This window comes from Octopus bimaculoides, chromosome 6, assembly GCF_046866305.1.
Source record: "Octopus bimaculoides isolate indiv1 chromosome 6, ASM4686630v1, whole genome shotgun sequence".
NCBI classification, from domain to species: domain Eukaryota; kingdom Metazoa; phylum Mollusca; class Cephalopoda; order Octopoda; family Octopodidae; genus Octopus; species Octopus bimaculoides.
The window spans coordinates 120,272,742-120,293,578 of NC_142933.1; the positions used below are offsets into that span (position 1 = coordinate 120,272,742).

Here is a 20,837-nt window from a genome sequence, read left to right on the forward strand (position 1 = left end):
GTGTGTTATTATTCAACTGAACGCGATGCATCCATTCCCAAGTAAGTTTATCTTCACCCTTTTGATGCGACTCTATACTATTTTCTTCCTCCATCCTTCTCTAGTTCCCTTGTTTTCCCCTCCCTCCTTCACCGTTTTCTATCTGTTTCTCTCCCCTCTTTCTCTTTTTCCCTCTCTCGTTGCTCACATGTGACCATCGTCCATCTTTCTTTTCCTTACGGACGTTCAAAAGACTGGACATGTTTTTCTCCCTCTGATCTATTTCTTCCCTTTTCAAAGAAATATTTCACCCAAAGTTCGCTATTTTCCTCTCCTTCTGGTCTAACGACTCTCCATGTTTGTTTTCATTGGTTTCCTTGTATGTCTCCACTGTCCTGCTTTTGTTCTCAACTTTGACCCTCCATAAATCCGGAATTTAATTTTAGAATTTATGGGAGCAACTGTCTTTGAAGACTCATGTTGCCGCTGAATACACGAAATGAAGAGTAGATAGACAGCCAATAACTGATGAAGGGTCCTTTCTCTGTGTTTGCTTGTCCTGTTTGCCACTTTTTCTCTCGTTGTTTATGTATTTAACTCGTTTGTTTATGTATTTCATGTTGTTTGCACGGTTGGTGACGTCCTGTACCCATATATGCATATATATATGTATATATATGTGTCTGTGTGTGTGTGTATGTATATATGTATGTATGTATGTATGTATGTATGTATGTATATATTATCATATATATATATATATTATTTATTATTTTAGATAGATACATAAATAGATAAATGACAGACAGACAGACAGACAGATAGATAGATAGATAGATAGATAGATAGATACATTTCTTTTATTAGCCACACAGGGCTCAACGAAGATGGGACAAATACAATGTAGAGCTTTTCTTTTTGGGAGGAGGAAGAAAAAAAAAGAAAAAAAAGGGGGGTCGATCAAAAGGGATCGTAGGAAGGAAAAGGGGGTAGTTCGATCAAAAGGGATAAAAAAAAAAAATAAAAAAGCCCGATCAATAGGGATCGTGTATCACACAGTAATGTTCTCGTGTAAAAGGAGGGGAGGACAGTTTAGGTTTGGCCGTGGAAAGAAAAGTCTACGGAAAAGACCACGGTAACCTTGGTCAATATTCTCATTGAAGAAACTATAACAGTAAGTGACTCTCTTTTGCCTTTTTGTTTTCTTTTTTTTTCTTGGAATGTTTTTTTTGTTTTTTTAGTTCATAGGGTTATGCTCAAGATGGCTCCGTCGTTCACACGTGCCATCCTTGCTACATTCACCCATCTTTTTTTGAAGCATTCACTAGACAAGACTTCCCTTTCTACTCTCACCTTCCTCTTCAGGTGATACTTGAAGAAGTTGATGAGAGATTGCCCAGAGAGGAAAGTCTTTGTCTCTAGACCTTTCAGACGCGTCCACCATACACATTCTTTCGCCATAGCCACAAGTACGATGAAAATAGCTCTTCCTTCCCGTTTAAAGGAAGGAGGCGCGAAATATTCACGATAGACTCGGCTGATAGACCGACTCGTCCCACACGCGATAGCAGTTGTTCGACGTAAGCCCACAGCTCGTAAATGGTGGGACACTGTACGAGTGCGTGCAAAACGGTTTCGTCGCTCTGCCGGCATCTCGGACAGGTCGGCCCCGTGTTTCTCGAGCCATGCCTGTAGAGCTTATCCCGAACGGGTAGTGCTTCTCGATAGCACTGCCAGGCCAGGGATCTCTGGAAGTTGTCCATAGGTCCCGGTCCGAAGGTCGTCTTAAACAGGCGGGTCAGGTATTCCTCGTCGACGCCCAGGTTCGCCCCGAGATCGTCGTCGTACCTTCCCTCCACTAATCCACTATAGAATGCGTTAGTTGTGATGCAGTCGCTCAAGGTTGACCCGTGTTGTTGGAGTTGCCGAAGAGCAGCGCGACACTCGCGGTGCCATTCGCCCTTCCTCGACCTCTTCTTGATCCACGACTGCAGTTCGGTCATGGAGACGAGCTGCGGGAAAGCGCGCCGCACAAACGGCGACCACACCTGTTCACCGTTGTCTACGTAGAGCCGGAGATGTCGCAGTCTCAGCGCGTGTCTGCGCATCATCAACCACGGCATGCCCAGTCCTCCTTTTAACGGGTGTTGGCAGCAAACGGATCGCCTAACCATCGGAACGCTTCCTTTCCACAAGAAGCGGAAGAGGATGCGCTCCACTTTGGTGATGGTAGGGTCGGGACAAGGCACGACGGTCAGGCGATAGTAGATGACGGACGCGATGTACGTGTTCGCCACCTCCGCCCGACCTTTCAGGGAAAGCTTCCTTTCGGCCCATTGCCGGGCTAGAGTGGCCACCCTTCTCGTTATCTCGTCCCAGTTCTTCTCCGTTTGGAGGTTTGGACCAAACCAGACCCCGAGCAACTCAACCGGACCGTCAGTCCAACGTCCCACGACAGAGGCGCTGCTTGACGGCATGAGCTTGCTTCTCCAGGTGCCGAGCCGCAAGCCCACTGACTTATCCCGGTTGATTTTTGCTCCCGTTACCGTTTCGTAGTCTTTCAGTGTCTCGCCGACAAGCTCGATGTGCTTTTGGCTAGACACTATGACGGTGACGTCGTCCGCGTATGCCGACACGCTCGTCCCGCATCCCAACTCTCGCGGGTTGCCCCTCAGCGTCGCCAGCTTCCGCAGTAGTGGCTCGAGAGTCAATACGTACAGGAGCGACGAGAGGGGGCATCCCTGACGGACCGAACGTGCAATGTCGAATGGTCTTGATAGGTGCCCATTGACGCGAACTACCGAACGGATGCCCCTGTACAAGGCAGCCATCCAACCGCGGAAAATGGGACCGAAGCCGGCCGCCATGAGGACAGCCTCCAAGTATTGATGGTCTACCCTATCGAAAGCTTTCGATTGATCTAAATTGATCAGGGCCCCACCCATGCCAGGTTCCTTAACTACCCGCTCTATGATGTAGCGCATCAGATGGAGGTTGTCATGGATGCTCCTGCCCGGCACGGCGCACGTTTGCGCCTTGCCGATCAGTTTCTCGATGACAAGCGCCAACCGCTTGGCTAACACCTTGGCCAAAATTTTCATGTCTGCATTGAGCAGAGTGATGGGCCTCAAGTTATCTATGACGTCCCCCTTGTTTGGATCTTTCTTCAGCAGCGTTACGGCTCCTCGGCTCACAAAACCGGGAATGCTCCCGTTCTGCTGCCAGTTGCAGTACACCGCCACCAAGACGTCTCCAAACAAGTCTGGCATACAGTTGTAAAGCTCGTAGGGAAGACCATCCAAGCCCGGAGATTTGTCCCTCGAGCATCCCGCCATCGCGTCCCTCACTTCCGCCGCCGTGATGGTACCTTCGCAGCACGACGCCTCTCTTGTTGAGAGTCGTGGCAGGCTGTGCAGGTAGGCACTGAAGTCCACCCTGCGTTCTCGCTCGCCACTCGTCCCAAGCAGTCGAGTAAAGTGCCGCTGAAAGGCCTCACACATTTTGCCTGGCTCGAGCAGTTCGCGCCCCTGTTCGTCCACCAGAGACCGAATGGTGGCTCTCTGTTGCCCTGTTGCGCCTCCGCCACCCGAGCCTCTCGCGCGGCTCCAACACCTTCGTTCCTTAGAGCACGCATCCTAGCCCTGACAACGCATCCTTCATGTTTGGCGTTGAAGTGTTGGTCTAGGGCCAACCTCGCTGCCAAAACGTTGGATGCGATGCCACTTCTAATTGCCTCTTCTAGTTTCTTAACTAGTTCACCCTCTACTCTGTTTCTGTCTGTGACTAGTGCTTTGCTATACCTAACTGCTTCTGCTTTTATTGCTCTCTTGAGGGCAAACCACCATTTGTTATTGATGATGGCTCCCGTCAAGGCCCTCTTTACTAACGTGCTAATCCGGTCTCTGAAAACTTGTCTCGACGGGAAAGACGCGTTTAGTTTCCAGTAACCGGGGCCCTGCCTATGTGTCTTATCTAAGTCTAGCGTACACGTCACAAGTTTGTGATCCGTGTAGCTGACTATGTGAAATTGTGGACACCCTATGCTATCTTTATCTACTCTCCTACACAGTACTCTAGATATGATCTCGACGACCCGATGCGGTTTGTCCATGTCCACATTGGCGCATTCGGATGGTCGAGTCGGTACCTGTCAGACAGTTGAAAGCGTCTGAGCAGGTCTTTGAGGCATTTGCATCCCCGTCTATTCCTATCTCTGCCCACATAGTCTAGATGCATGTCCAAGGTAGCATTCCAATCCCCCACTAAAAGTAAAGGACGAGACGTTCCTAGGAATACTTCTAGACGTCGAAAGAAATCCGACCTACCTGTTAAAGGTGGTGCGTATACTGATATGAGTCGAAAGGCACACCCATCGCTGCCATCGACATCCAGAACAACCAATCTACCCTCCGGGTCTATGAATACTGTCTTTACTTCGAGATCCAGACTCTTGCGAAAGAGTACCGCCGTGCCACTACCGCCCATTCTCGGCAGACAGGGAGAAAAATAAATGTTAAACTGTCTGCCAAACATGGACGTTAGGGCCCGCGAATCATGGAGTCTGGTCTCGCTTATGGCTATGATTTCTAGTTTGTGTGACTTTATGTTGTTTAGGAGGTACCCTTGTTTCCAAGGAGACCCCAAGCCACGCGCATTTACACAACCAATCTTGAGCATAATTCTAATGTGACTGTTAGAGTTTTAAGGAGAGTCACTTACCCTTCGAGAGTTTTTGTCTCCTCCTTCGGGTTTTCTTCGAGGAGATCCTTGTACAGTTTTTTCGCCAGGTATTTTTGGCATTTGCCAACTGCCTTTGGAAAAATAGATTTTAGTGTGTGGTGCAGGGTTGGTGTAATGTGTAGTATTTTGATGTGTTCTGGCGGTGTTGTGTACGGGCGGTTGCTGGTTTTTATGTCTTCGTTTGTTATGTTTGTTTTTGTGTTGATGTATTCCATCAACTCTGAGTTTTTTGTGTTGATGGCAGTGAGCATTGTGTGTGTGCTTACTTTTGGGGTTTTGTTGCTTGTGTTGTTGTTGTGTGTGCTTGTGTTGGTGTCTGGAGTGTTTTCGGGAGTTGTGTATCTCCCTGCTTTGTTTGTGTTTGCTTTTCTTTTCTTGCTCCTCTTCCTCCTTCTTTTCTGGGCTATTTGCCAGTCCTCATTACTTTCGTCTTCCGACGAAGGTTCCGAGGAATCGGAAGGGGGCAGGGGCATGTCGTGTGGATCTGTGTTTGTTTGTGTAAGTGGTTGTGTTGTTGTTTTTGTTGTTGTTGGTTGTTGACTTTCTGGTTGTGGTGTATGTGATGTGTGGGAAGTGGGATCAGTTTTTGTATTGTCTTTTGGTTTAACTGTTTCTTTAGTTCTTGTTGTTGTAGGTGTTTTTCCGGATGCTGTTTTATGTTCGTTTGTTGGTGTTGTTGGGTGTGTCTCATTGAGATAGATAGATAGATAGTTAGATAGATAAATAGATAGATTGATTGATTGATAGATAGATAACGAGAGAAATATAGTATGAAAAATTATTTTACCATTGGAAATTTTCATTTAACGACAATTGTTTCACAACTTAGTAAACATGTATAGATAATTTTATCATGTTGTAACATAAGTAATAAATTACTTACGTGGCTGCATTAATATACATATACAATCCTTAAATTAATGTAGCTGTTCAGGTTAAAAGAAATCCATATCAAAATAATACCTCAACATAATGTTTCAAAAACGTAGAGTTTGTGTCTTTGAAACGTTATGTACATATATATATATATATATATATATATATATATATATATATGTGTGTGTGTGTGTGTGTGTGTGTGTGTGTGTGTGTGTGTGTGTGTGTGTGTGTGTGTGTGTGTGTGTGTGTGTGTGTGTGTCTATGTTTGTCCCCCCACCATCGCTTGACAACCGATGCTGGTGTGTTTACGTCCCCGTAACTTCGCGGTTCGGCAAAAGGGACCGGTAGAATTAGTACTAGGTTTACAAAGAATAAGTCCTGGGGTCGATTTTCTCGACTAAAGGCGGCGCTCCAGCATGGCCACAGTCAAATGACTGAAACAAATAAAAGAGTAAAAGAGACTATACATATATACGTAAATGCCTAAATACAGCTTGTTACATATAACTTTTCTTTAATTATCAAATCAAGAACAGAGCTGAGAGTAAGTCAGAAGTGTGAATTATGGAAGGAAACCAAAAACTTGAATGAAACTAATTAGAAAAAAATAATATTTTGTTCTCTAAAATATTATATCTTACACAAGCTTATCTGCACTCTCCTGCAGGACTGAAAGACTATTGGTCTGTTAACAATGCCCATTATACTCTGCTTATTGTAAGATCTCATTGGTATTCTCAATAAAACTTGGAAGTTTTTTCGTGTGTTATTAATACGCAAATAGTAATTTAAAGATACAATAGAGAAAAAATCTTTTACACTAATGGTTTAATGATAAATAAAAAAAAAGCGACAAATGATTCTACTAATGAGATTTTGTCATTACTTTTTTGCCTCAAGTTCATTCATTTTACTGATTTCGATATTTATTCGATCAGAAATACAACAGATAGGAAGGAAGAAACACTCGCATGTACACCCAGCCAGACATGCTTACATATATAGATATAATTATGTACTTTTTAAGTATGTTGTGTATATATATATATATATATATATATATATATATATATATATATATATATGAATGAGAAAAAGAAGAAAATGGAGAAATTGACATATAGATATCAGGTTTTACAAAGATATTCAAATCAATATAATATGAAATTCTTATCTCTACAGCAGTTTCCATGGTTAATTAATTCAATTAGAGAAATTAAATTAAGTTAAAATTTTCATTTTGAGAATGGTTAATTGGGTAGTTCATCAGGATAGGAATTTACCAGAAAAGGAGTTACATTCCAACGTGTTGGACGACCCTTGACAGACCCCGATGTGTGCGCTTTGGCAATGTATACATTTACAAAACCGTTATATATATATATATATATATATATATATATATATAAACATGTTTGAAATAGTACCTATGAGATATTAGATTGGTTTAATAGCGGTTTAATAGCATTAAATATAAAGCTAGGAATAAATTCATGCAAATAGATATTGATAGTTATTACTCATCGATTAACCAAGTAATTTTAAACAAGGCCCTTTTATTTGCGAAAAAAAAATCGAATATAAACATGAATGAAATTCATGATATTTTGGCTGCCAGAAGAACCATTATAGAGTTTGAAAACAAATATTGGACTACAAAAAATAGTTGTGATGGCTTCGATATAGCCATGGGCTCCGCAGATTTTGCCCAAGTTACAGATACAGTTGGTAGTTATATTCCTTTTATCTTGGGAAGAGATTTTCCTGAACTTGCAGGAGGTTTTATATAGAGATGATGCCCTTTTTACAATTAGGAACCTATCTAATAGGAAACTTGAACTATATAAGAAGAAATTTTACAGAAGTTTAAAGGGCTTTGGACTCGCTATAACGATAGAACGTGTGTAAATGTGTGAAAATATATTTTGTGATTGCAAGGTTAGAAGTAAATGTTTATTTTTAAATTATTGTAAGCAAAAAATGTGTTGTTTACAGATTTAAAGTGAAATCTGAAGGAAAGAGTTTCTTTTACATAGGAGCAACGCAAAATTTTATCATGAAACGCATCTCTATTCACATTTACACCTTTAATAATAGGAACAGGTCCTCTTGTACCAGCCTCAGTAAATTTATTTGGAACTTGAAAGACAAGAAAAAGTTTTTTTTCTGTGGAGGAGGAGATTGTAAGCAAGGCTGCTGCTTATAAGGTTGGAAACTCCTCTTGCTTTCTCTGCGTCGAAGAATTGTACCAAATCCTATATTCTAGGCGGTGCCTCTTAAATACGTGGATTGAGACAGGTTTGTCATATGTTCACGCATGTACATGGGCTTTAAAAAACTGCCATTAGATATATTATTATCATAAATAAACTAATTATATGTTAAAACTACTTTGAATAGGTCGGTATTTTCATGTTTAATACACTAACATCTATAGCTATACGAATAAAGAATTCTTAGCAGATATCATAGAAATATTAAATGTTATATTAAATATCAAACTTTCATCTTAAATACGAGGAAGGAGACTGATTTTTTCATGTATTCACGAATGGTTGTGGGAGTCCAAAAACTGGCATCAGTTATATTACTATTATAAATAATTATATATTAATGCTACTAAAACTTTGAACTTGTCAATATTTCTCATTTTATTACACTAGCATCTGTAAATATTAGGATTAAAGAGTGCTTAGTAGATATAATATTCATATAAAAATATTTATTAAATAGTAAAAATGTGTATTAGGTTTTCTGCACAGGTAGCAGTATAATTTGTGGTTTCTATGAGTGTAATTAAGCACGTTTCTCATGAATATGTCGTTGATATTTTATAATATAATTCATTAAACTAAGTTTAAAATAAAATGTATTTATTCTGTAGTAGTTGTAGCGTTAGTAATTTAGGTTTTTATATAAATTTTTTGTCATTTGGATTTGGTAACGTTTACGTTTTCCTTTGTTAACATAGTTTGTATTGAGCATAACTATTGTGCACAGATATAGATGATTCGATACTCTAATGTCGTAATTAACAAGCAGTTTTTAAAAAGCCATATTTTTCGTTGTCTCTGATATTTTAACAAACGCACGCACAATGACATGATGAATGCTACTCTTTTCACTCTTTCACTTTCACTGTCTCTCTCTATGACACCTATTTCCCCCTAAATGCAACACCACTACCAATAACAACTATTATGTATTACAGACGCACGCGCACAACTATTTCAAGCATATTTATATATATATATATATATATATATATATATATATATATATATATATATATATATATATATATATATATATATATATATATATATATATATATATACATGTATATATATATATATGTGTGTGTGTATATATATATATATATATACATACATAATAGTTATTATTTGTGGTAGTGTTGCAGTTAGGGTGAACTAGGTGTTATAGAGAGAGATAGAGAGAGTAAAGGAAAGAGAGAACAGTAGCATTTATCATGCAATTGTGCATGCGTTTGTTAAAATATCAAAGACAACAAAAAATATGACTTATTAAAAACTGCTTGTTAATTACCATATTAGAGTATCGCGTCATCTATATCTGTGCGTAATACAAACTATGTAAACATATATATGCTGATAACGGTTTTTTTTTTCAATGCATACATTACCAAAATGCACACATCTGAGTCTGTCAAGGGTCGACCAACACATTGGAATGTAACTCCTTTCTAGCAAATTGTCCCCCGATGAAAGAGCCAATTAACCAGTTTCAAATTCAAAATTTTAAATTAATTTAATTTAATTCCTCTAATTGAATTAATTGGCTATGAAAACGGCTGTAGGGATAAAAACTTCATATATTGATTTGAATATCTTTGAATAAACTATTGTCTACATTTCAATTTCTTCATTTTATCTTATTCTCATTCACAAATAATTTAAATACCCTTATCCATCAATGAACATTCGTAAAATCCGGAGCACAAGGATGCAAACATCCCTTAAAATATTATAGGTCATTGGCATAGTTGAATTTATATATATGTGTGTGTGTGCGTGTGTGTGTGTGCGTGTGTGTGTGTGTGTGTGTGTGTGTGTGTGTGTGTGTGTGTGTGTGTGTGTGTGTGTGTGTGTGTGTGTGTGTGTGTTTATATATTTAGATAAACAGAAAGATACATAGATAGATAATTTCATATATGCATATTTATATACGAATATATCGATACATATATGTATATATACATATACACACACTACATACTCATATTTATTTGTCTGACTGTCAGTATATATATATATATACCCACGAAACTTTGAGTCATATAGAGCTGAGTCAAAGTGTTCTGGTATATATATATATATATATGTGTGTGTGTGTGTGTGTGTGTGTATACATATATATATATATATATATATATATATATATATATATATATATATATATATATATACATATATATATATATATATATATATATATATATATATATATATATATATATATATATATATATATATATATACATATATATATATAAGGCTGAGGAGGGTTTTAACCAAACCCAAAAGATACAGGTAATACCGAGTAAGTGCTGTATACCGACTAGTTTTGCCCCAGTCGTTGTATGAACAGGATTGGGGATTATAAGTCGTGTATTAGCGTGTGTATGTATAAATATATAAAAGGATAAAGAGAGCAATGGTAAAGTTGGAAATATATTTTATGGATAGAGTCTTACAGCTGTTTCAGGGAAGATCCAATGCATCCCTTCATCGGAGACAGAAATAGTAAAGGAATCGATTATTATATCCATAAGCGGAGAGTTATAGTAGGAAGTGAGAGTGAGTGTGATGCGCTGAAAAAAGAATGGATATAATAATCGATTCCTTTACTATTTCTGTCTCCGATGAAGGGATGCATTGGATCTTCCCTGAAACAGCTGTAAGACTCTATCCATAAAATATATTTCCAGCTTTACCATTTCTCTCTTTATCCTTTTATATATTTATATATATATGTGTGTGTGTGTGTGTGTGTGTGTGTGTGTGTGTGTGTGTGTGTGTGTGTGTGTATGTATGTATGTATGTATGTATATATAGTTTCGTGGGTGTAAAGAATACGTCCATCTAATCACATATTGTTGAAGAGTAAGAGATTTTGAGGCAAATTCAAGATGGCTTATAGCTGTTTGGCCTCTATTGTTTAACTCAGATCAAGCTATTGCTGTGAAAACCACACCAGTTACTTTTTTATTTTTTTAGGGCCACGTGCACGGAGAGGACGGCAGGATGATGGCGCCCCTTTGGCGGCAGGCTGCAGAGTGTAGTGTATTCCTTTCCCATCCTGCTTCATCTGGAGACTCCTCGTGTCAACGTCTGAAAGATCAAATGGAGTGTCATTGACAGGGCCTCTCCTTCTTTCCTGGAACTCGCAATTGCCAACTCTATCTTCACATGAGGCTACAAATATTCCAGCAACAAGGAGAATGGACAATCTTATTGTTGCTATTAGTGGTACGCCCTGTTAATGAAGTTCAAGCAGTTGGCAACTGACAGTTAAAATATATCACCTTAGGTCGAATGTTCCCATACACAAGAGTACGATATTTAACCCCTGCTATCTGTATAGACTACAGCCCATCCATGTTGATCATCCAAGCTCAAATTCAGTGACTCCTACGTAAAGATTGACTGATCTACTGACTTGCGACAAAACTCTACATTTTTATCATATCTAAGCTCATTTGCTCTCCAAAACACAAAACTTCTTCCTCGTTTGTTTACTCAGATACATACACACTCTCAAGAATAATGGCATCTCCCATAGACATACCTGACCAGTCGTTAATGCAGAAAGACCTTATCAATGTGGCGGAGCTCCATGCGATTTCTGAAGAAAAGACTTTATCTAAACTTTAAAGCATAATCCTCATTGTCTTCTGAACGCGTAAAGTTCTTTCTGCGTTCATCGATTCTCTAAAACATTCCGGTTTGATCATAAACTGATATGTTCTGCCTAGTATAAATGTATTTATTTCTTGCTCACCTGCTTAATGGGGACTCTAATCTCTTTAAGTTTGCTCTTGCTTATTTCTGTCTTCATGGCTTTGATTACACACATTCATTGTCGTTTGATTTATTTTTATTAACTTACTACATTAAATAAATATACTCGTTACGTTATTGCTTGGCTTCTAATGTAAAGACTCCTCTCCGCTAATCAGATATACAATGCTAGCTTCTTCTGTCTTCGTATTCCTCAATTAATTTGTCTATTAAATTTACTTCTTTCCTCCAAAACTTGACAACTTCCAGTCATTTGATAGTATACAGATTCGAGAACGTTTTATTGTATTTAATTTGTAAAGTCTACGTTAATGCATCTAATGTTGCAAGCAATAACATTTTAACCAATCAAGATACTCTTTATATAGAAGAGTGTGGGATAAAAAAAAATGTTCAATGTTTAAATCTGAGTATGACAAGCAAGAGTGACAACACTGAAATCTCAAAGGATTTGAAGTGAATCAGCTTCAAAATCTCAAATGATTGAAACTAGAATGACGCTTGGGCTATGAGAAAAACATAGTACAATGGCTAATATTAAATAAATCGAGATTTCTTTATGAAGCATCATAGTTATGAATGGAGTTACAGTAGAAGAGATTTCAGTCTTGTAGAGCTATTTTGAGTGTTTGAGAATTCAAAGATATCACATCAGTCTATCTTGATCCTACTGTACATGGCTCCAACGTTAGCGTCTCCTCGATGGAGTGAGCGTCTTGGTTGGTTTTTCTTGTTATATCGTTTGAAAGTACCAACTTAGCTAATCGCTCTCCAAATTGACGACGCCTCTGTCATTTTTCTCGTCAATAGCTTGTTATATAACTATCCTACGAAAAAAACTGTTTTGTTTCTTGACAAAACAGGCGTGTATGTTAAAATTCGTGCATGCTTGCCTAAAACTAAAATGCAAAACATGCATTCATTGCGAATTATGAAAAGTTACTTTCTTTTACGACAGTATAGAGAAATATACAGAGCAGATTTCTGATTTATTCATGTTTAATCGATAAAAATAAAATAAATGCCTAATCTATAAATATATGCAATTTAAAGAAAGGAAAGTGGAAAACACGATTTTGTTCAAAATTTGTGCATGTTTTATGTATTCTTCGATTTTGAACAACTTTGTTTTATACTTATATTTTGTCGTTTCTATTGTTACTTTTATCATATTTTATTCTATTTTATCAGAAATCTAGTAAATCTGCCAAAGAAAGCTTCGAACACCTGAAGACAAAAGACGCGTTGAATGATGTGAGAACACAAAATCGTAATAAATAAGCAATACAACAATACGCAAGTATTCTTTGTAATTCTAGGATAATCTGTATACAATGTTACTTTTCCTAAGTTATGAAAATGAAAGAATATCGTGTAATATTTCAACTGACATAACTGTCAAACAGGCCAAAGATTATGTGTCGCCGAAATTCGGACTGAGTTCTTCTGCCTTCAAAGAACAACAGAAAGTTCTGGCCTTGAAGTTTGCTGGTTCTGAACTAAATGATTCATGGATAATTGGTGATCTGAAAATTGTACCAGGTTCCACGATAAAATTAGTTTTGAAAACGGCTAATCGTCCCTCTTTGTATGTCTACTGTCGGTACAACAATGAGACATTCTCTATTGATAATATCAACTGGATTAGTGAAATGCAAGTTTCAGAACTTCGACAAAGAATATCTGAACACACTGGGCTTCCTGTGTCCGTATCACGGCTAATAAGTCCAGGAGGGCAGGAAATGTATGATTCATATCGCCTTTATGATTATAACATATTTAATGGGATGCGTGTTGTCATGGAAACGTGGGATGGTTGGAATGACTTTCTTCATTATGCTATTGCTGGTCAAACCAAATCTGTTCTATCATCCATTTCATCTGACGAAGTTATTGCAAAATTTCAACTTAAAGTCGCTTTGTATATATCTGCCCATTTTGGAAACGTAGATTTGGCTTCTTATGTAATGAAGATGGGTATCAGATCAGATGAACCAATTGGAGAACATCCTTCAAGACAGTGGTGTTATGAACACTCTAATATCTATTGCTTGAAGGCACCTGTTCACGAAGCTTCTTATCAAGGGCAGTATGTGCTCTTACGCCTTTTTGTATCACATGATATATGCTGCTTATTGGCCAAAGACGGTTTTGGTCAAAACGCTTTAGCAATCAGTTTGCATCGGAAAATGAAACAATGTGCTTCCTTTTTACTTGCCAAGCAATGGACTAAGGTCCAAATTTCCAAAGAATTAGCGCTTCCTGTTATATTATATTCTAAAATGCTACTCTGGGCAGATCGAGCAAAAAATCAAGTTTTACTCACTCAAGGGCCAGAGAAATCATCTATCAAATTAGGTAATAAGAATAAAGGTCCACTAGTTACATTTGGTGTCTTAGTAGATGGCTATTCGCCAAGTCAAATTAACAGTAGACCTATTCCTCAAAATAAGAAATATAGTCAAAGACTAGTTAGAAGTTCTTTACATATAAATAATGAAAGATACCATCAAAATATACATTCATCAAGAGGTCGTCGAGAAAATGCGTCAGAATGCTCAACAAGAAAACGAACTGCAAAACATCCGATAAAATATTTGCCCACAAATGAACCCACAATCAAATCACCAAATCGTAAACGGCCTGAAAAGTCCTCTCCAACATTATCGGCTGAGAGCAATAGTAACTCAATCCAAAATCTTCATAGTAATACTCTAAAGCTCCCAAAAATAGAATTGAGTGAAAACAAAACAGACAGTGAAAGTGAACAAATAAAATCTTGTTCGAGTGCAGAACTCAATTCAGATGGTGTTATTCCATCGATAGAAAAACGTGACCAGACACCTACTCTACCTAAATTAAATATAGAAACGGAAAGGTTTTCCAGTGGTCTTCCAGTAAATAACAAGATTGATAAAGTTAAAAAAACTGAAGATTGTGGCAAAAACAATAAGAACGATTCTTCATCTAAACTGTTGATCCATCGATCTAATAAAACCCATAAATATCGCCCCTTTTTTTATTATCCAGGTAGCAGGGACAGGATTGTCCAAGAAACATTGGCAAGCTATGAAAAGTATCAAAACCTTCAACCATTACAACGTGCTGCCAAAGCTCTTAGTATTGCAGAAACATTTAAGGAGAAACCATTTCTTTTACGGTTAAAGATCGCCATGGCTCTTGATGAAGGTCCAATTAAAAGATTTCCTCTTCCAAAGTGATAAAACCAGAGCCAACAAATAATCAGAGATAACTTAAAGGGAAGTGTCACCAAAGTATATAATATTATATAAAATGTGTATTACATCCTTTGTCCTTTCACGACAAATGCAAATCCCATGATTCGTCAATCAAGAACGGATACATAGCAAAATTAAAACAACATTGATGCTACAGCAGATAAATCTGTTATTTTCGGATGTAAAAGAAAAGTAATCTTACATTAAAATCTAATTAAGAGACTGATCGGAACAAACCCAGAATACCGAATTGTGATGGTCACGAAGCAGAACTTTCCATGAAATGAGAAATCTGACAATAGAGATCTAATCTTGGAAAGAAAATTATGTACAAACTTATATTCCTTATAATCTGTGAAGTAAATCTTAAAATACAATATTAAATATGCATCAAGATTATCAAGAATTATACATTTAATGATGTTTGGAGGAAATTTGACGGAATTCATTAAACTAATTGATTGCATTTATGGAAATGTTTATTGTGGTCTTGGATCAATGCATATGAGATATTCAACTTAATTAAATGGTTCTTCTCAATAATTTAACTTAGAAACGCGTGGCGACAAAAATGCTTAGTGACATTTCGTCTGTCTTTACGTTCTGAGTTCAAATTCCGCCGAGATCGACTTTGCCTTTAATGCTTTTGGGGTCGATGAAATAAGTACCAGTTGAGAACTAGAGTCGACGTAATCAACTTACCACCTCCCTCGAAATTGCTGGCCTTGTGCCAAAATTTGAAATCAACATTAAAACTTGTAAAACGTTGCTATGGATAAGATAACCTCGTGTTTCAGTCCTTGTTTTAAACCATTTCATCTCACAAACTCCACTAAAGCTCTAGGGAAAGGAATCAACGTCACGTCCTTGATTCATTTTTTCTTCAAAATTCCTAAACAAATCGATATCAGTGCCGTTGTTTTCAATATGGGCGGTACCGTAAAGTTCCAGGAGAGCCGAGAATGCTACGCAGTTTCCATTGTTATTGGAAGTTGTACTGCTTCCTTTTATGCTACTAACATCTTTGACAAAGATATGAACGTCGTATTATTCCATTCCTGTTTCCTTTAAATATGTGGAACTTTAAAACTGAATAAAGCTATATTAATTCTTCGAATGATGTAGCTGTGATTAAACGCCTAGAATTCGGATCTGAAAGTTCCATTCTATGATACTCATAAAGGTCATACTCCATACACATTATTCTGAATTAATAGTCCTTAAGCTTTTTTTTTTTTTGTTTAGTACCGTCTTTTAAATATATGTTAGAGCTAATGCTTCCCACCCCCAATACATTGAACAGTAGTTAATGACTTCATAATTTTAGTAATACAAGGGATTATTATGAAAGGTATTACCCATATGAATAAACTCATGAGTAATTTAAAAGTTAGTGATATTGATACAAATATATATTCTAAATAATGAGCATAGACAGAACTAATTACTGCGAAACAGTGCAAACTTAATGTATTTAATCTATAAAAAAAACTGTTAAGTTTGTATCATTTAACGGCTACAAGGAATCCGATAATAATTCGCTCTCTTTAAATATCGGGTTCAGTGTTTAACAAGCAAACTCTCAAGTCTTTTTTTTTAATATATATTTAAAATCTGTTTCACTAATAATTGCAATGCCTCATTAAATCCTCTCCCGATTAAGTATGAAGAAAAACAAACAATGAGCAATAATATATTTCTGTCAAAGCTTAAAATACTTATTTTACATATTATACCAAAATGGTTTTATACATACTTTCTTGGGAATGTACATGAACTTCAAAATCATTTTATAAACCTAATTCTTAGAGTAGTTTTGGATGAGCAAGAACTGCATCGGAAAGAAACAGTATTTCATTTCAACAAAATCTTTAAGTCTTGTCATTATCTCATCTTTCAGAATCTCGAGTTGGGAACAGTAGCACTGTCACTATTTTCTGTTATATGTACACTCAAAAATTGCTGAAAATCATGTCCAACTATTTTTGCAAAATGTAATTATGCTAATAAAATGATTTGTAATTTCTTTTGTTTTGATAAGATTGAAAACTGTTTTCTTGTAATTTGATCTTCATCTCAATTTGTTGTAACTGTCAGAAAGATAAGCAACGTCAATCATCTGGATTCTTTTAGCTCAGTGCACATTTTCTCATCACATGACCCAAAAGATCATAAAATTTGAGCGCTTAAAGTATCATAAATGCGTTGAAGGCAGATTTCTTCAGAACTTCGGTACATAGTAAACAACGCTTAAATTGCTAATAATTTTCATGGTAAAGTTTCTGAAAAGTACGGGTAAGTCAGCGATGGAGCTCTTATCAGATTCACTGCTTTAATAACATTATGTAAAATGTTATATAGTCTACAGCTAAGATTTTTTGAGGCTAAAAGTGCCAATAAATAATGTAGTGAATCACAAAAATATTTGAGTTGCTTCTTTGAAGTGCATAAGAAATTTACGATTGTAACTAATCATAAAAGGTGCCCTATGAGCTTAAAATACAGTAAAGTTTGTGAAAGGAATATTTTATTATTAAAAATATGCACAACTACTGTACAAATTGTAGACACTTTTGGTTAGTTTACAATTTTTCGCCAATAGAAATCCTTGTATAATTTCTTAACTCATATTTATATAACACGTCGGCCAACAGCAAATACTGAATATCACCAAAACAAAATTGCTTCATTGAGCTGCAAAGAAAAAAATCAACGATTTCAAAATTATCATGTTTTGATTTGTTTTTTTCCATATATCATTTGATATTTCACCAATTCTTGTTGATATTGAACTATTTCTTACAAGAATTGATAACAGTATATAATTTTTAACAAAGTATTTATAACGTCACTTACAGCTGGTTAGCGACAGGTTTGCAATAGTATGAGGTTTTCTAAATTTGCAAATAATTTTAAATCTTCTATGATACACCTAATCCTTTCTCGAGTTAGTTGGTCATTTTGTTTTACAATCAAATCGTTAATAAATTTTAAGTGTATATTTTACATCCTGAAAAAGTGTACCTTTTCTCTTTTGCTTTACCAGAATGCTGTTTTAAATTATCAATCATTCAAATGTTTCTTCTTTGTTTAAGAAATGTTTTTTTTTATGTCACACAATAAACACAGTGATAACTACTCGCTACTAATTGATAGAATATCTCCAGATTTCAAATATTTACACGATTTTTGACGCTTCCATTTTCTTTTTTTATGACGCTTACCACAATGTCAATATTTACATTAAAATAGGCGACGAGCTGGCAGAACTGTTAGCCCACCGGGGCGAAGAGCTCAGCGGTATTTCGTCCGTCTTTATGTTCTGAGTTCAAATTCCGCCAAGGTCAACTCTGCCTTTCATTTTTACGAGGTCGATAAAATAAGTACCAGCTGAGCACTGGGGTCGATGTAGTCGACTTATCCCATCCTTCAAACTTACTGGCCTTATGCCAAACTTTGAAACCAATAATTACAGTAAAAAAACAACTTTTATATTAATGAAGGACTAACTAGCTTCAATTGAATACTGTATGAAATAAATTGAAATGTTTCATTTATATTGATTAAAATATAAATAATTATGCACGTATCAAGTTATTCATTGCAATCTGAAATTCGAAGGCATGGTGCAAAATAATTATCGAGTTTAGATTTCTTACACAGCAATATTGAACGAAAACGTTCAATAATGAAAGTATTAACATACATATCCAACCGAAAAAGAACTTCCGTTTCCAACGCGGCGATTTTTAAGGTCTGCTAATTATGGCATTAACTTTACAATAATGTTTATAGTAGCTATTGAAAAAGAAGATAGCCATTGGTCGATCATTTTAATCTTCTTGAGAAAAATTATTTACTTTTAACCTGTTACAGATTTAAATAGTTTATTACTCACTAACTTCGTTTGTGGTTGCATTAATTTTATCCGTGAAATCAAAACTAATATAATATATGGTCGTTGGTCAATAAAATGTTAATCCTTATTAATATTTAATTAGTTTAAATTAGTTTTTTCACTAAAAGTTTTCTGAAAAATAGAATGGAAACTCATTACAGTGACTTTTGATAATAGAGTGCATTATTGAACAACACATGCAACGCTTTGGTGGCCGTATAATTTATTTATTTATTTTTATGATTCTCTACTGCGCTTAACTTGTTTATTTTTAGAAAATATTTGATGCAATTAAAAATGTTTGTGTTACTGATGACATTTAAGATGAGAAGGCGCGATTATATGAAATCATTGTTACTTAAGGTGACAACAACAAAACTACAACAAAAAGGACATCAAAAGATTCTGAGCAATTTGATACAATCGTACTATACAACACAAAAATAACTCAACAGCAAGGAAAATATAATTCAATACTTCAATGGCACAAAAATAAATTCGGAGACAAAAATAAACATGAAAATAAACGAAAACAATACAAAAAGAGCAACATATAAATAATTCAAAACCAACAACATCATCATCAACGACATAAATAATCTTAAATTGCACCAAAATATCTCCAATGACAAACCATTTAGTCGCATCACAATATCAAAAACATCCTTTCACAGTTGCCAAAAAAAATAGTGATGCCAGCTACAGTTTGACAAAATGGACGAGGCACGTTACTATCAAAGACAGCCTTCATTATAGCTAAATTATCGTTGTTAATAAATGAATACGCTTTCCAAATAGATTCCGTTGTCTTCTAGTCACCCATTCTCGTTCACCTCCTCCTCCTCAGCCTTCATAGCTCCCGGGGAGTGCTATGAAGATCCACTTAGATTGAGAAACGCTGGCTCAATGAACTTAAAATTAATATAAGATGACGTCGAGCTTCCCCTTAATCATGTCCAACCATCTGATACGAGGTTAACCACGAGGCCTCTTCCAGCCCGCAGCTACTGCGTCAAATGACAGTAAAGCCCTGATAGGATGATCTAGTGAGAGACGGAGGACTTTGAGTGAGTTGGGCGAAGCGATGGCCCAGACCCTTCTCTCTCCACATTGGCCTCGCCGTCGTGGAGTTTATCAGCTCCTAAATCTACCTGAGCTCCACAGTCACCAACACTGGAGATCTGACCTTGAAGATCAACTGCAGATGTGGTCTGGCCGCCAGAGTCATGTACTCCATATACAAGCCCCTCTGGCGTCGCTGCTCTATCTCCCGGAAGACGAAGCTCCGCATCTACAACTAAAATACTCACGTGATAACTAAAGGAGACAGTATTGTTGCTCTGTCATCAAGAAATTGCGGGCAAATCTCCCTCATATCACACCTTAGCGTCATTAAAAAGGAGACACACTGGATAATAGCTTAAAATGTATATGAAGAAAACGAGATAGGGTTACGTGGTACATATCTGATCATAGATCTGTTCAGTCAGAGCTGACCTGAGATAACATCAGCAACAACAACTAAAATACTTACAAATGTACAAACGTTGTAATTCTTGTAAAACTGTTGAAGCTCTTTCCTGCAATGTATCAGGATTTTCATCCGTGTACTACTTCTACTAGTCGCAACTAAACCACAGTTTAGTTATAGTTTAGTTGTGACTGAAATGCTGCCAGTTATTAGTACATGCAATGCAGATACCCAAAATTAAAGCAGAGCTATCAGTAATTAAAATGAGGTACCAATACTAAACTTGAAGTACCTTTATATAAAATACAAGTATCTATAATTGAAAGAAGTAAGTGTTAGAGATTCAGAATAGTGGCTCGATCTTTTATTCAAATCAGCTTAAGAAGCTTCCATTTAGTAATATGACCTACCAGTAAACTATAGCAACTTAATTTCTCGACAGAATTCCCATTTAAGCAACAGCAGCATCCTATAAGTAGCAGCAACAACATCAACAACATCTATATCTAAGAGTCGATATTTGTCTTGAAGCAACGGCATCAATTGTCAGTGAATACTTTCCGGAGATC

The 20,837-nt window shown here is 36.6% G+C and overlaps 1 protein-coding gene across 2 annotated transcripts in view; it reads left to right on the top strand.

The window, feature by feature from the left end:
* Positions 1–16,948, top strand: part of LOC106877595 (protein ANKUB1) — a 59,507-nt gene extending 42,559 nt beyond the window's left edge. For both annotated transcript variants that reach the window (XM_052968512.2, XM_052968514.2), the window contains exon 2: positions 12,852–16,948. In XM_052968512.2, the coding sequence (XP_052824472.1) occupies positions 12,995–14,881 (1,887 nt within the window). In that variant the 5' untranslated portion in view covers positions 12,852–12,994 and the 3' untranslated portion in view covers positions 14,882–16,948. The remainder of the gene's footprint in view (positions 1–12,851) is intronic.
* The last annotated feature ends 3,889 nt before the right edge of the window (positions 16,949–20,837 follow it).